This window comes from Styela clava, chromosome 3 (assembly GCF_964204865.1).
Source record: "Styela clava chromosome 3, kaStyClav1.hap1.2, whole genome shotgun sequence".
Taxonomy (NCBI): domain Eukaryota; kingdom Metazoa; phylum Chordata; class Ascidiacea; order Stolidobranchia; family Styelidae; genus Styela; species Styela clava.
Window position 1 is genome coordinate 17039978 of NC_135252.1, and position 17361 is coordinate 17057338.

General features: G+C 34.1%; 3 protein-coding genes across 4 annotated transcripts in view; 1 reads left to right on the plus strand and 2 right to left on the minus strand.

Moving 5' to 3' along the window:
* LOC120342288 (tektin-1-like) overlaps positions 1 to 9522 on the minus strand; it is a 107048-nt gene extending 97526 nt beyond the window's left edge. The window contains exon 1 of the mRNA XM_078110613.1: positions 9509 to 9522. The gene's annotated coding sequence lies outside the window, so the exon portion shown is untranslated. The remainder of the gene's footprint in view (positions 1 to 9508) is intronic.
* Positions 1531 to 13932, plus strand: LOC120342651 (dual specificity tyrosine-phosphorylation-regulated kinase 2-like). Of its 2 annotated transcripts, none has more exons than XM_078110612.1 (11): positions 1531 to 2197; positions 2311 to 2368; positions 4200 to 4606; positions 5809 to 5987; positions 6644 to 6783; positions 7380 to 7517; positions 8353 to 8485; positions 9073 to 9169; positions 10496 to 10741; positions 11313 to 11430; positions 12190 to 13932. In XM_078110612.1, exons 1-11 carry the CDS (start codon positions 1657 to 1659, stop codon positions 12311 to 12313), a joined length of 2181 nt encoding a protein of 726 aa, XP_077966738.1. In that variant the 5' UTR covers positions 1531 to 1656; the 3' UTR covers positions 12314 to 13932. The 2 variants fall into 2 exon arrangements, with proteins under 2 accessions (XP_077966738.1, XP_039267506.2); XM_039411572.2 differs by having other exon boundaries at positions 4197 to 4606; positions 12190 to 13931.
* A 93-nt stretch (positions 13933 to 14025) lies between these two features.
* Positions 14026 to 16952, minus strand: LOC120342652 (uncharacterized). The gene is made up of 3 exons (XM_039411574.2): positions 16491 to 16952; positions 15998 to 16098; positions 14026 to 15060 (listed from the first exon to the last, which is right to left on the minus strand). Exons 1-3 carry the CDS (start codon positions 16603 to 16605, stop codon positions 14866 to 14868), a joined length of 411 nt encoding a protein of 136 aa, XP_039267508.2. The 5' UTR covers positions 16606 to 16952; the 3' UTR covers positions 14026 to 14865.
* Between the last annotated feature and the right edge of the window lie 409 nt (positions 16953 to 17361).

The following is a 17361-nucleotide window of genomic DNA, read 5'->3' on the forward strand; positions in this document are numbered from 1 at the left end:
AACTAATGCGTGTTTGTATTTGAGACTAACAAAAAGACAGATTATGGTTTTTAGCAATTAGCCGATAATAGTAGGATGTCACTCATAGAGTTTACAGCGTATTTTGAGTGAGTTGAAAATGGGTGAAATTTGATATTTTTAGTCTGAATTTTCTGCGCGTTAAACATAGATTGTTGGTTTTGCGTCTGGCGACCTAATTTTTATGTCTTAAATTATTTTTTCGAACAGTATTTGCAACTGGACTAAAAAGACTAAAATTTGCAATCGATTTACATATACATATTATGCTGTAATCTGTGCATTCCTAATATGAGTCCGTAAAATATTTGTAATAAAGCAATAATTCTAGTTATTTTTTTTTCACCAGAAAAAACAATACTTTGTATGATACATCACACATGCCAGATTTTTTTAAAAAAAATATTTGCCAAATTCCCTGGAGACCACTCAGGACAGAATGGCAGGTGGTCTTGTAGATTGAGTAAAGTTTAAAAGATTTGCGTAAGACTGCTGCTTATATTAAATACAGATGTGACAATAAAATGTTAAAATGCTTAAAAATACATAAAAAAACATTCCAGTCGAGATTCGCGTTAATTAATTAATTGATTTGGTTTATTCAATTTATCGTTTTAGCGTTTGGTGTACAATGTTGAAGATTTCAGAATGTTTAAACACTTTTTAATATGAAGTTACAATTTTTGAAAATGAAATATTACCTATTTTTTCGTACAAAAAAAACTGTCCTTTTCAATTGTGTATTCATCTCTCGAGTAGCGCAATAACTAGCCATAATTTATCGTTGTCAAATCCAACTGGTCACACCGTTATATGAATTGAAAAGTTCTTCTCTACGCGTTGTGATAAATAATCACGAAGACAGGCGTGAACATTGTTAAATATTCAATGGACTTGGAATTTCACGTAATTCTTGTGTGTTTATGCATGGATATACGTAAATTTTAACTTATTGTGTCACACTTGACATTTCCCCCAAAATGTCTGCCTTTTTGAGCGTTGAATTTTAGGTTTGTTTTGTTCTTAGCATTAGTGATGAGAGAATGGAGAACTATATTATTGGTATTTATTTTGGCCATAAGTTGTAAAATATAAATGAGAATCATTTCTACTTTCTGTGGCATACCTCGAGATAGAGTTTGCTGTTTCTGAAAGAAGACAAAGTCCTCAATTTGATTACATAGAAAAAAAACGTTTTGTTTTATAAATGTATCATCAATATTGGGTCAAAAACAGTATCTGGGAGGTAATTGTATAGGACCTTACGGGCAAAAGTGTAATATACAATATAAAGTGTAAATATCTTATATTCGTGAACCCAAAGTCTAGCCTTAATCATTATGAGTGTGAGATATATTTGAGAAGAGAATTTGAAAGATAATTTCATTCCGACAACAGAATAGTTACGTTTTGATAATTTGTCTTACTTAAGCTTGCATTATTCAAATTGAGTTGAAAATCACCAAAAAAAAATTAACGTGTTTTAATAATGCTTTGTTCTTCCATAGCAAACGTTAGAAAAAAATAGGCAATAAGACGCCTTCAGTTCTGTACGAATATACGGTACAAACGGGGAATTTCAATTCAGGATGCAAAGTTTCACGTGAGAGACGTTATCACATATGATCACAAGGAGTCATGTTGTGCTTCCGTGCAAAAATCAAAGTTCGTTATACATTACTGTTGTTCTCGTTTTTTGCCTTTTCATTTTATGGCATTGCAAGAGTTCGGACATTTTTACATCACACAGTAGCCCAGGAAACAAATAATGACGTAGCTCCTGACGTCATTCGTCGCTCTTTAACCGCAAGGTGGCACGACAGTAGGGAACTTCTCAATAAAATTTCTAAAACGAGGAATAAGTTTTTAGCTGGAGAGAGAACACCTCCGAAATGGGACTCAGACGTAGATGGGCAACTAGTCATCGAAGAAGACAATTGGCCGCCAACAAAGTCTGACCCTGTGACCCAAAAGGACTTAATAGCAAACGAAAATGAAATTATTGAAAATAGTGATATAGATATTCCCGACTCTTGGGATGAGAATTCTTTAATAGACGATAAAAATGAAGCCGAATTGCGTGAAACTACTGTTCCTAATCCTGAAGAAGACTTTGGGGGAAATAATTACGATGATGCTGATGTTCAAGATTCAAAAAAACAAAATACGTACAATAAAGGTGAGTTAATATCATCGGTTGTTTTTGACGATAATTTACTGAGAAATCAGTTTTTTAATATTCCAGTTTTCTGTGGCATAGAAGTGTCAATCATTACTTTTTTCATTATTTAGATTTTATGGATGATATAGAAGCTCAATCTAGGGAAGCTTATCCAGGAATTGAAGAAAGGTAAATATGTTTTATGTATACGATTATGTTTATTCCAATTTCAACAAACTTTCGTTTAATAAAATCGTTATAATATAATAATAAAATCACGTATCATAAAACTACGCATCATTATAACGAGTTGTGTCTTTGCAATTAAACGAGCTGACACATTGGAGTAGGGTTTCCCAAACTGGGTTTCTTTATTGAGCCACGGAGTAGTGCAAAAACGTTTAATGTGTATCATTTGTGATGACTACAATAATTTAAAATAAATTGACTGTGCTTTTATTGTGTTGCCTTGGTTTGCTGGCTATATTATTGTTAAACTTGGTTTATAAAATAATTGATGAAAACGCGCTAAAAACATAGATATATATAGAAGCGCCACAGGTGGTGAGACTTGTTTGAGAGTTGGCCACTGATCATGAAACTTCAACATGAAAAGAGTGTTAGGCCACATTGTGATGTAATAATCAATGTATAATGGGCCTATGGCCAACAATACAAAATCAAAGCATAATCATTTGATATGAAGACGAGAGGTCAGAAGGTTATCATCAAACAGTTTAAAACAGAATATTGTGTTTATGATATACCCAAATAAACAGGATATCTTCAACTTTATGGGGTAAGAGATAGAACTGAGACCGTGAAACCGCTGTTTCCAATTGTAACGAGATTTTCCAGTTTAATGGATGCATGAGTGATGTTCTCGCGAGATTTGAAATCTATTTATGGAGTTCAGTTCAGAACGCACAGTTCAAAAAACATGAAAACATATTTTCTCAAATGACTATATTATACAAAAGTTGTCTTTATTAACTTTCGACCTATTTAAAATGGATTTTTTATAACTTGGCTTTTATATCTTTATAACTAGCCCATAGGGACAATTAGCACGTTTTTGGGTTTCGCGGTTTTATTTTCAAAATCCTGAACTTCGGTAATCAGTTTGACATTCACATTTATTCCCCACGGAATATTCAACATTTAAACATGCTGACAAACAGTGTGTTAAATATACTGCAAATATACTGTTATAAATCCGCTTCAAAGGACATCGGGGCAGCCGGTTGTATGTAGTCTACGTATGAGTGAACCTGTTGCTTTTTGAAAGATATGTACGATCTTTATGGTTGAATTTGAGCGCCAACATAGTGGAGTTTTTGGCATCCGCCCGGTTTAATTCAATTAACATATCTTCCAAAGTCAATTTATCTGGGTATTTTCAACAGTGTTTGTAAGTTGAGTCTCTTCTTGTTTCTGATCACAGACTAAACAATTTCATTGAAAAGCCGATAATTCGACCTCATTATGCGAACTGTCTGGGAATACTCAGGCATCAGGAGATCCCTGCTGCTTGTGGTGTCTCACCGCATTCATTATAAAAATCATCGACGACATGTGTGGCCAATTTTGACAGTAATATCGAAATTCAGTGATTTATGTCCGATGTAACTTGAAAAAAAAAGATAAAATTAAATAAATTTACCAGACTGTAGCTTTGCAAACCTAATTCAATGTTAATTAATTTTTCATATGTTTAAAATTTCTCAAACTCGAAGCAAATGTGAAAAATTTAGGCTGAATATACTAACCGGACGTACGTAACACAAATATCTTTAATAAAAACTACTGAAAAAGTTGAACCATTTACTTTGCACTTAACAGCCCTACAGTGGAATCACGCTACGGCGTATAAGATTTTGCCGCATTTTTTACCTGTCATACTTGAACCTAGTGTGCTATATATTGATTAAGTCCCTGATTTTTTTACTGTGGAATTCCACTAAATTTACACTACTATATTCCACACATAAGTTCAATTATTCATTTTCTCTGACAGCAGACAGAATAATCACAAAAAAGATGATCCCACGCAGAATTTTCAACTCAACCTGAAACTTGACACGAGACATGATGACGAACAGCCGCAGTATGATAACGGAGACGTTCATGCTGAAACCATCGAGGAATACGGTGAAAACGAGGAAGAAGATGAACCAGAAATTGCTGAAGACGCTGAAGAATACGACGATAATAAACCCGAAGAAAATAATCGAGAAATTGCCACGGAAAAAATACCTGAAAATAGAAACGCAAATCAAAAATTTAATAAAACAATTTTCCAGCCAAATGACAGCAAAATCAAGTATTACATATCTGAAAACTTGGAATCGTTCACTCGTTCACAAATTAATGGAAGCAGAATTGCGAATTTTGGAAGAGCAAATGATTTTCCCATGACTCCAGAAGGTGAGTCACGAATTCGTTAATTTCATTTGAATTTCAGATATTTCTCTCGTTGCCTGAAATCACGGTATTCGATACTTTTAATCGTCACCGTTCATTTATTCAAAACACATCACGAAATCTGGGGCCGAAACACGATATTCATGTATCAAATTGAGAAATTAATATAATTAAATATCGTAAAATATTGCACCCTTCTGCAATAAATAAATCGGTCTTAAATTTTAATGAATAAACAAAAGTATAATATTCCCTGCTTTTAAAATATTAATACGATTACCGGTAATTTTGAAAATATCTAGAAATTTTCGGGCGTCCCAACAAAAATTCTTAAGAAAATCTTTTTTTATCGGCACTTTCAAATTTGATGAGCTATAATGTCGATGAAATCACAATTCAGTTATTATATATATTTCAATGTTGCATTAGCTTTTGGAATGATTTCTTTTCTCAGCAACCATTGTGCTGTACGTAAGATTTTATGGAACGTCATAAATAATTTCGGTCATTCGAGTATGACGTCACAATGTAAGAATGTGTTATTTTGCAAGTATTCGGAACGCTATTTCACCACTGTAAACCAAATCACTACTTTTATACCATTAAATCGATGCTTTCGCACTTAAATTAGTGGTCTTTTCAACAAAAATACAGTATTTCAAATGTCTTTCAGAGGAATTATAGTCTATTAGAAAATTGTGTTATTTATAGAATTTTGTCTGAAACCAGAATGTCGTTAATTAAATCATCATTTCTTAAATTAAACATCCCCGGTACAAGAATATATAGAATCTCCACCCAATTTTCTAAAATATACCCAACTTATATGAATTTAGTATTTAATTAATTAAGTTATTTAAGGAAGTAGGAAATAATATTAAATATTATAATTAGGGAACTCTAATTATTGTTAAAACTGATTTATATAACTTCAGTTTTGTCCAAGTACGATTTGCCTTAAAACTAGTATATAAAGAGTAATGTATTACTGTCCGTGCCTTTTAATAGTAGTCATGATTACTATTAAAATTTAGTTAGTTTAGCATGTTTCATTTTATTGCAATGGGATTTAATTAATAGAAGCGGATACAATTTTGAGGATATTAGTTAATATGGTAATTACGATGGTAATATTACAGTATTACGTATATTCCATCCTATTTAATTTAACGAATTTACAATTATCAGTTTCATAACTTATTTAGATGCGGTCAGAAAATATGGCGATGATCTTCCATCTTGGGAGAAATATGAGATTTTTCATTATCCAAAAATATATTATCTCGGACTTGGAGCAAACAAAACTCAAGTTCAACAAAACATCAGCAATAATTTTGGATTCGATTTTGATGCAGGAACGGAAAAGGAAGGACATTATAAAGTGGTAAGATTTGAAATTTAAAACAAAAATGCTCAAAATATATATATTTAAACCGAGCGATAATACAATTATATAATACAATATATAATATAATGTATGTATAATACAATTAGATTAATCAATTAAATGTAATTTCTTTGTTTTAATCACTAAATATTATTTAAAATCTAAAAATGTTACGGTATCAATTTTTGAATATTTTTCAAAATTTGGCTTCTCAAAAAGTTAGTACAAAGCTATTTACCATAATTTCAAAAGTTTAGTGTATATAAAATACCAATACCTTGGTGTCTTGACTATAGGAATTCTAATATGGCCCACACCATATGAATTGCTCAACTTAGTTTCATTTTCAAATTCCCATCTCAACAAGGAACCTTTTACGGTTACAGATCCATTCACCACTTATTTTTGTAACAAAAGAGATTTCATATGTACTACACACAATACTAGAGATTAGGTGTTTTTGGAACGTTAGTCTAAGGTACTTGTTTCTATGGTATTCACGAAAAAGAATTTCAATTGGCTTAAATGATTAATATAATGAAAAAAAAAACATTGATGGCGCATTTAAAGTAAGAGGGGGAATTTTGTTTATTGATTTTACTTCATCGTCATCAAAGTGACCGAGTTTTGTTTACCACATTTTTGTATTTCAGGTTATTGGCGATCACATAGGTTATCGATATGAAATATTAAAGTATGTTGATGCTGGTACATTCGGTGCTGTTGTCCTGGCAAGAGATTGGTCAAACCCGATTGCCAGAGACGTAGCTCTGAAGATCATGCATTTAGATGAGTATGTTCAGTTTAATTTCATTTTATATGAGACTTTGAAACAGCGAGATCGACACAAACCAAAAAATTAAATTAATAAACAAATGAATTTAGACCTTATTAAGTGTATTCCTCGACGTACTTTTAAATATGTTGAAACTTATCCGAGAATCTTAAACAACCTGCAACCCGTAGTAAAATTTATGCGCTTAATATTTATTTTCTTGTTGAAAATTAACGCAAACATTGCAACTTCGCCATTTAGCATGATAGGGGGGAAATTGAAGCTTGACAAACTTCTGAAATAAAATTGTTGACAATAACTCTGCATGGTACAACTAAATTTCTCATTTTCTTCAAAGTTGATAATTGTTGATTACCAAATATCATTTATATAAACAACATGTTTTTTTTTCGAGTTTCCATTTTGTGATACGAAACGCGGTGGTTTGACTAGATTCAAAGCTACTATGCCAACATTCTTGAGATATGCTGTCATGCCACTGTAATTCATTTACTGCTCACCGTGGATTCTAGTGCCTTCCAATTGACTCTAATTTGATTTCATTCCCCCGCGTTCAATTGACCCCTCTATTTAATTTTTTTTTTCATTTTTAGAGAAGAAAAATATTTTCTGAGAGAAGTCAGAATGATGGAATACTTGGAAAAATATGCATCAAATCATAATTATTTTTCGAGAATGATCGCGACGTTTCAGTTCCGTAATCATTGGTGCATTGTCATGGAATTACTCGGGTAAAATGAAATTATTTACTGACTACTCTATGCAAGTATTAACTTTTTATCAATCTTGCCTCGCAAATTGCTGATGTAATGAATAAAAGAAACAAGAACAATAAAAAGTTATGTGACTCTTGATTTAACTTTCCTTCAGTCACATAACAAAACATTGAATCCATCGCTCAGTCAGTTCGCATGTCAGAATTTCATTTTAAAAAATGACTTCAATCAAAATAATTCAAGGTGGGATTCACCTCGACTCCAATGGTCCATTAATAATTTACCTAGCCCTACAGAGCACCTAAATCGCTGAAATTCCCTTTGCAAGTTCCAAATTGCAAGCTTACAGTTAAATAAGAGTTTCTTTATCCCAAACTAAACCAGAGACCAATATGTTCTCACAATATTTGTTGATACCTACATATTTTGAGATATTTTTGAAAAGTGAAATATCGTGTTGATACACGATTTTCTCTTTTACTCCTGTTTTGCACAGGCGATACCAGCCATCGCCTGTACTTTGAGCCTTAACCCCGTATTTGGCCCGTTTTCTAACAGTAGTCGCGCAGACTTTTTCGTGCTATGGACCATTTCAATTATTTGCCCACAACTTGGGAAATCATTTAATTATAACAAGCCTGATTTATCAAGTCGCCCTTGATTTGTCGTCGTGGTCAAGTTAAACCACCATTTTGCTATTGCTCAGCGAATCTCTGACTACATCAGGCATGCGTGCCATTCAAATAGCCATATCTTATAATTGCTGGTTTCTCATTTTATTACTCTCCATAACATATAATAATAATAATATACAGTAATGAAATTATGTTATAACTTTTTTCCCACGCAGGCACGCCGTTGATCGTCACTACTTGGGACACCCAGTACGGAATCCTCATATATTGAGACAATTCTCCAGCGATATCATAAAAGCAATGTATTATCTGAACGAACTCAATATTGTGCACGGAGATTTAAAACCGGTAATTTAATCTTATTCTTTATATCTACGTGAATAGGCGTAGTTGGTCCCAAATAGATTAAAATTAAATCTGTGAATACATCCAATACCTGAAGACACGTTCTTTCTGTAAATCCGTAAAAAACTGAAATGAAGTTATTAGACTTCGTTCAATTTTATTCAATTTGACAAGGATTGTATTAGTTTTATAGAGAGCTTAGAAAATTCCAATCTTATTTTAGCAAGATCCAACTTGAATCAAATCAGTATCGAAATATTTGAAAGATTTAAAAACCGTAGTTAGAATCACCCCTATTACTCAAACTCAAACTCGATTTTGATACTGTTGGTCTCGACCCTTGGGGTCCACTTTATAAAAACGAAATTTCGTTTGACTTGTTTCAAGCTAATTAATCGATAATCAATCGATAATTAATCAATCAATTCTATAATCTCATAAACTAGATTGATTTATTCATTTAAATTTAACTTTTCTCATTTTCAATACCACGACATGATTTTTTTCCCTGTTTATCGCTATTTTTCGAGTTTCTTGAATTTGCAATTTCTTCAATCATTACTCAATATTTCCTCTTTCCTTTATTCCAGGACAACATCATGTACATATATGGGAAGAATAATGAAAGTAAAGGACAACTTCTCAAAGTAGCAGATTTTGGAATAAGTTGTATCCCTGGCTCGGAAGGTAACAGTGAAATTGATTTTTTTATTTTTAGCAAATGTTTCACAGTTCCTGTTAATTGATACTGAAAAATCAATATGATAGATAGTGATACAGATGGATACGAAAATAGTAGTCAGTGTTCAACAATGCAAATGCCAAGAGTTGTTCGTAGAATTCATCAACCCAACACTATCTAGACGTCTTTATTGTAAAATTAGATGAAAGAGACATTGGCATAAACATAGTCTTACATTGGTTGGGTACTAATAAGCGATTCGCATGGGAATAAGCGCCGAAAATAAGCGAAGCGCTCGAGATTCACATATGGGACATATGTGGACAATGTACCTTTAACAATGCCACTTAATACAACATTCTATGCCAACATTTTACATATACACCATTTTTGCAATTAAAAATTGATGAAATTTTTAGAATGCACAGTCAGCGATAACAAACAATTTTGCTGTTTAATTGTTGTAATATAAACAAACAGCAACATAAATAGCCTTTGCAAAAGTGTGATGCCCAACAGCTAATTTGAAACACTGTCTAGTTGAACGTGATTCTTACTGCGCTCTAGTTCTTCATTAAACAACGGTAAACGCTTGCCAGAATCCGAAATATGAAACATTTGTGATGTAATATTCAATCCGAAATTGAAAGATAAAAACTTAATCACGTCTAAACGCTAATGAAACTACGCTAAAAAAAACTACAAAGGTTAAACATATGGCGTTGAGTCATTAATTCGAGGTAAAGAAGATTGTGTTCAATATATTTCCCTTAAATTCACTCAAGTTCTTGATGCTCAACGACCAAGCCACTATAATTCCTTAATAAACCTAAAAATTTGACTGAAATTAATGAAGTTCCGAGTGCAGCTTTTGCGTTGTATAAAATTTATTGAATGGCTAACACTAGCACACAATAAAAATAGAACGCTGAAATTTTTTGAATAAATTGTAATTGATTAGAGCAGGATACAGCAATGCTTATACAATCAGGTCAATCACTAAATCTTCTCAGAAAAAGTGCACGTAAAAAGGCGATAAAGAACCAGATGACTTCTGGTGTTTCAAACACGTGGTGTGAAATTGGTGTGAAACAAATAATTCAATAATTGTTACGCCACTTTGGCTTGTCGTGTAACAAACGCGTAATAGTAATAATATGAATTGTGATTCGGGCTTTTTTCTGGGTTAAGATAGATACAATAATCTGCATATCAAGTGAAGTTCATACAATTGAGATAAGTGGCACAAACTTTTTGAGACACATCATTGTTTCCTGTTTTTGGTGTTAGTAAATGAATCACAAATTTGACCATGTTTTCATTTTGTACAGATTATCACTGCCCAGAGTATTACATCCAAACTCGTTATTACCGAGCACCAGAGGTTATTCTGAGTTTACCAATCACTCCCCAGTGTGACATGTTCAGTGTCGGAGTGATTTTGGCAGAGTTTTGGTTGGGTGTGCCACCTTTCTTCGGGGAAACCGAGGCCGATCAGCTGGCAGCAATGATGGAAGTAATCGGCCTTCCACCAACATACATGATTGCAAAATCTCGGAGAAAGAAAATCTATGCAAGTAAGTAGGCGTTTATTTTGCCTGCGCATTTCATTGTGATACCAAATTTGGATCTTTAGGGAACAATGCAGACGAACCACGGTCCTTCTTAGCCAATGACGCGCTTCAAAATTTTAAGAACGGGTTCTTCTTCATTACATTGAACTCACTAACAACAGGTTCCCTCATTCCAGGAAACTATGTCGAATTAAGGCCCTAAACACAATAATGGGTTCGTACGAACCCTTGTGAAACCCCCGAGTCCCATCTCTGCTTCAAGCTAATGATAACAACAATCATTTGCGACCAATGTCTTCATTCTAAATTTAACTTTAATATTTTTGTTGTCTATACGCCTCTTTTGTTTGAAAATCAATTTTCTTTACTGATTTCATTTAACGATATATACGCAGTCTTTATGAAAGAACTGTGTAAAGCCAGCGCACAGTTACCCATTTTTCATAGCGAGTTCGATTTATGAAATATGAGAAACTGTAATTGCTAGCTTTAGTCAGGTGAATAAAGGCATTCATTAAATTTTGGAGCTACCAACAGTTTTATATATCTTATAATTTGGTATTTACGTTAACAGAAGCAATATGTTACACAACTGAAAACGGATTTCACCGTAAACCTTATCGCAAGCCTTTGACCAAAGTCCTGAACGGAATGGATCCAATGTTGTTTGATTTAATTGCAAGATGTCTGGAGTGAGTTCTTATTATTTATTTATTTCACTACCATGCCGTAATTTACCTGCCATGAACTACTCACTTGGGACCGAGAGAGATAAGTGATAAGTTCATGTTTACAATTAGACCATGGAAACTATGGCGGTGTGGCGAATCGTGCCGTGCGTTAGGAGTACGCTTGCCATCGCACCCTTGATCACCCTAAGATTACGAAACTTCGAACCCTGTCGGGGATAATTATGTGCGAGAAAATTGCTTGACTTCTTGCCGCCCTTCACGTAAGCGCTGGATGGTTATGGCTTCCTCTACCATCAAGTGACTCAAATAAAATGCATGCTTCCGAAAAAAAATAACTAACTAATCCCATATCCCGTGTGGGCGGGTAACCGAACGAGAGGCCGTGGTTTGCCATATTATGATTAAGCCGTCTTATCGACTTTCCGCTAAATATGTAAATTCTATCCTATCCTAATTTTTACATCAAGCATCAGAAGTTACAATCCGTGCAATATGTACAAATATATCAGTAGTACCTTGTAAACGAGTTGCTCTCATTTGCAACGCAATCACAGTTGGCAGTTGCAATATCAAAACCGTAGTTGTGCAGCGTTACGGTTTCACAATTGAGTATTCTCGCCAAAGTAGTTACACCATCAGAAGATTTCATTTGCGAAGACGCAATCCGCTACGTGGGCGATGTAGGCAGCGGTGTTAAGGGTCAACAATGAGGTATAAACTCTATCTTTATATTTAGCTTCATATTTTTCTGTCTAATAGATGGGATCCAAAGGTGAGGATTACTCCAGAAAAAGCGTTACGGCACCCATTCTTTACTGGATCATATCCAGCTGTTGGACTTCCACCACCATTACTCATTGAGCGGTTATTTGGTAAAGTTTGATGCGATATTGAGCTACCAAAAGATACAGGAACGACGCACCGGAAATTTTTGAAATATTTGTTGCTTTTTGCCTTGTTTAGTTCTTCAATTAATGAGAGTAAGGTAGATGTGCCAGAACAGGGGTGGGCAACTTCTCTAGTCGGCGGGCCAGATGTGGGAAAATGAAGTCCTCGGTGGACCGGATGAATAGTATTTAATCTCTTAATCACATATTTATTCGCTAATGCAAGAAAGAAAAATTTAAATCGCGTTTAAAGTAAAGTTCAAACTACAAATAAATAGAGACCAAAAAAATCAATAATGAATTTATCATAATGTACTAAAAGTGTAATAATGGAATATCATAATGTACTGATGTACAGTCAGCGAGCCGTTCAAAATCTCGTCGCGGGCCGGACCCGGCCGACGGGCCGTATGTTGCCCACCCCTGTGCTGGAAGGTAGAATGCTAAGCGTGATATTGCAAACTGGTACCATTGAATAATGAAATGGGTATTGCATTATAGAAGCACGATTGTAGAATGTGCAGACCATAATTCGTCAGTGGCGCGGGATTTTAATAAAAAACAATATTATCGTCACGTGAGCCAAATATTTATTGTAATTTTTGCGCATAAAATGTTTGTGCTGGATTTCCTGTTGGAATTCTGTTTTATGCAAACGAATCCAGTGCCTCGTTTTATCAAATTAATCATACAATGTTTCAACAATAAAATAAAAAATAACTTAGCGATTCAACGGTACGTAATCTTAAAGTTAAAAATAATGTCAAGTGCAATCATAAAAAAAGATAATAGAATTTTTGGAAGTATTGAATTAAAAGATAGAGGCTCCATTTATCACAGTTATCAAAGTTGCGCTTCTTAGTTTAGGGTTAGAAATATTCGAGGGCCAGATTTATGACTATCAGCAGCTGAGAATTCTACTTAATATAAAAGCAGCCTTATCCATTTATTTAATATATTTATAGTTTTCGTTTTTATTTCATGTTCTCTTTTTCTTTCCATGTCAAGAATGCAGCTTTAGTGAATTTATTTGTAGTACTATTTCACCAGATATAGAAATGAATACATGTGTCCTTTCGGAGTTGTAATTGGAATTCTGTTCCAACACTGTTTCACACAATTAAGTTGAATTGTATTTTCAGACGAAAACTACTAAAAATAACGATTCGTATTTTCAGACTAAAACTAGACAAAGAGTGGGGTAGACTAATGATTACACTTGGTTTGTCGAAGCACAAATTTCGACCTTAATTCTCGCCCAGTTAGTAAACAAGGGTGTTTCCTACTTTTTGTTTTCTTAGCTCGCTTTTTGTAATGATTTATGTGTTTCCTCCTCTAGCATTCCATTCTATACAAACCTGCTTTTAGTTAGACTAAAAAACATTCATACTCAGCGTTTTGAGCGAATTGTTCATGATTGAATTGACGTTTGGCAATAGTTTAATTGGATGTTGATATTTTTCCTTATTCTCCATCTATCTTTCAATTACAAGAAATACTGTGTGCCAGTAATTTATTTTTGTTGAAAATCATTTATTTGCTCATTTTTATTGTTTTACTGCGTAGAAAATTTAGACAAAAACTTGCTCTTTTTATATTTCTTCTTAAAATTTGCACATAAACAAGTTTCACTGTAAAAATTGTGTTGTTTTCATATCCGTGTAAAAAGTTTCCATCTGGAGTTCTACAGTGGCCTATAGTTTGAAGGTGAAATATGAAGGGATATATGGTTCAAATCGTATTTTGAAAGGTCTCTGTCTTAGAGGGATATTTGGCTTCCACGTGGACATTGGGGGTTCTTACAAGCTCAAAACCACTTTTCTCGAATGCTGCAGAGGATTGGTCAGATGAGAATTATCCCTACCTACCAATCTGCCATGGACAGCGAACAGGACGGAAAATAATAAATAGGGGGAATTAATAAAGAAATATTTGTTCAACATGGTTGTCACTGACTTCAAATAAATTTACAACCATAGCATTAAATTATACAATAAATGCTGTCGTATGACTGAGCAATCACGTGGATCAATCAATGTAGGCTACTTTGTTCTGCAATAAAAATTGTCGAACATTGTGTACAATACAAATATAATAAACATATTAAACAATCGAATAATCCCCTTCTGTAAATGATCGTTCTACACTGAATCTAGCAATGGCAAAAATGTTCCCGTAACTTAATAATAACAACTTCCCAAGCATCTCTCAGTATACGTTTCATTGGAGCTTTATCATGTTAGATTGTTGCGGTATGGAGGAAGCATAGAAACTATCGTTTATTCAGGTGTTTCAAACCTTTTTAATATTAAATTACTGTTCGTATTGACTGGAACTCCGGTGTATAGCTAAATTTCATAAACCCACCTACTTAAGGCGTAGCAACAATCTTTCTATAACTTCAACATGACGCACCTTCACAGGCAGAATTCGGCTCGCATATTTAGGCAGTGGGATTTTACCGAAAATACTTGCCACTTGCCGACCCTACAAAATCATATATAACTTCAATTTTTGACAGTGGGTGTTTCTGGCCATTGCAGTTTGGTCAGTCATCCACCAGAGCATGTTGATCCCAATAAGCTTTCGATAAATCTTTTAAATCGTCCAACTGTTGCTGAATTGACGAAATTATTCGATTTAATTCTTGCTGATGTTGATCTCGAACCATTCCCACTTCTTTTTTATGTTGATTAATTTTCAAAGCATCTTTATTTTTGTATTCTGCAGCAAAATGATTGATCTTGAAACAAAAAAGGTATCTTATGAGATCTACTGTAAACCAATAATCACACTCACGCACACACACACATCCACCCGAGCAAGCATTACGATAAGTAATTTTCTATCAAGTTCAATAAAGTAAAAGGACGCTGCAGAAGTGTGTGCATTAATATGGAGGTAACTACTTTTGTTCGCCTACTTGCCCTACTTTGTGTTGTGTGAAGGGACGGACGCCCATGGGCAGGAGGTATATTCACTTGGATAACACAAGCAGCCCCCGAACTCGTAATAGAACTAAAATAAGAAGAGTCGAAATAAAATTATGGCCTAAATTAGTTACCTCCATATTGGTACACATACTTCTGGAGCGCCGTCACAAGCACACCATATACATTATAATCAGCTACTGTACAAAACGAGAATGATATTAAACACAGATATTTGAGCGAATTGTTCAGCAATAGCTAGGCGGAGGATTCAGTAAGTGCATTGCCTTCAACAATTAACATAATAATCTTTGCGATCATCAACGATACCAAATATTACTCATATTAAAAAGTTTTGGTTAACTTAATGTTATATCTGTATTTGGAAATGTCTTAGTCAGTTTTGTTCCCTTATGACACTTCACAAGCATAACTTAACGTTATACTCATTGAAACGTGCAAACATAATATACTTAGAATAGATGAAATCTTGTCACCAAGCAAACAATTCATCAATAGTTTTTCAGGTGCGGCAAATCTTAACCTGTCTAGTGTATTTGTAGTTTTATTCATATTCAAGTGTTTGTAATTAATGTATATACATGTTACTAAGGCATTTTAAGAGCAAACTTATAGTAAATTTAAATGTTCCTATCAGACTAGCATTTTATTCTTCACAATACGTTTTCCGATTCATTAATTGAATACACTTACACACAATTTTCGAAGCTTAAACTTACTCAATATTACCTGGCTGTTAAATTGTTGTCGAAATGATTGGATTTTGTCGGCATGGCTGTTCTTTAGTTCATCAATTTCAAGTTTGTGTGAGACAGAAAGCCATAAAATGCCTGTAATAAACAGCATGATACAAAAGGGTTTAGTACGACAAAATACGAATGCAAAATCAATGAATTCATTAACTGATCCCACCCTTCCTGTACGAGTTTTCAAGTTAAAACCAATAAGGACTTCAAATCAAAAACGCAAATGTATTTACGGGCTCAAAACATAAGTGTTCCTGATGTCTATCGCTAACGAGACTGTCCCAATACGCAAATTGAAGAATGCTCAAATTTGTATTAGGATGGAAATTTCACAATTGTCATGGTACGAAAAAAGCCTATGACATGATCATATAATTCCAGTGAACTTATGTCTGACTAGCAGTAAACAGCCGTCTACATCAATTTATTTTTCAGCGTAAAAATACACATGAAATAGTATTGAACGTAACTCTTACCTGTCACTAAGAAGAGACATATCAACATCAACGTGACAATTCCCAAAAAAACTTGCCGAGGCAAGCGCGACATTTTAACACTCATAGACGTCAAATCTGTTTTAAACAATGTCATAGGCTACTCAACGCCACGAGAACAGTATAATGTATACAGTATACACATTAGCTACGAATTCATTTCTACAATAAATCTCGATACTTAACTGCTATATGGCTAACAACGTCTAATTGGGTAACAAATCGGGCAAATAAATCGTCCGAGTGTTGCCTAGTGCTTATTTCGATTTTGTAGTAACATATTGTTGAGAGATTGTTTGATAGAGAGAGAATCTATCGCTCTTGCTAAACCACAAAACAGTTTATCAAGTTAAAAATTAACTCAGTTATTAATAGGAAGCTTTCCCTAGTGTCCTTCCCATTGCAATAAAGCTTATCTCATAAAATGTAGCACATGCTTGTTTACTGTTCAACTGTATATTGCGCCCCTAAAGCCGTGCTTTCGCCTTCTTTACATGCGCGTTTGTTTGCGGTACGCGGGAAGGTGAAAACACAACAGTTTTTGTGAATTTGCAAATCTAGGCGCGGCGGTTCACGTAACCGCTGATCGACTTTCTTCTCCCCGGGATAAATATGTAAATCCCAATTCGACGTGACTGTCAAAGCATATCGCATGTACAGTACATTATGGAGTAATTCGTCAAGTACTCATGCGTGTATTTTTCTCTTACCGCTCGACTGCTAATGTTCTCGATTGCCTAATAATGCCGAGGCCTAATTTCCAAAAATCTGAATACTTTTGGAATCAATTGTTGAATATCAATTATAATTTGTGGGTATTGGATGACAACATATTCACCAATACCGCACAAGC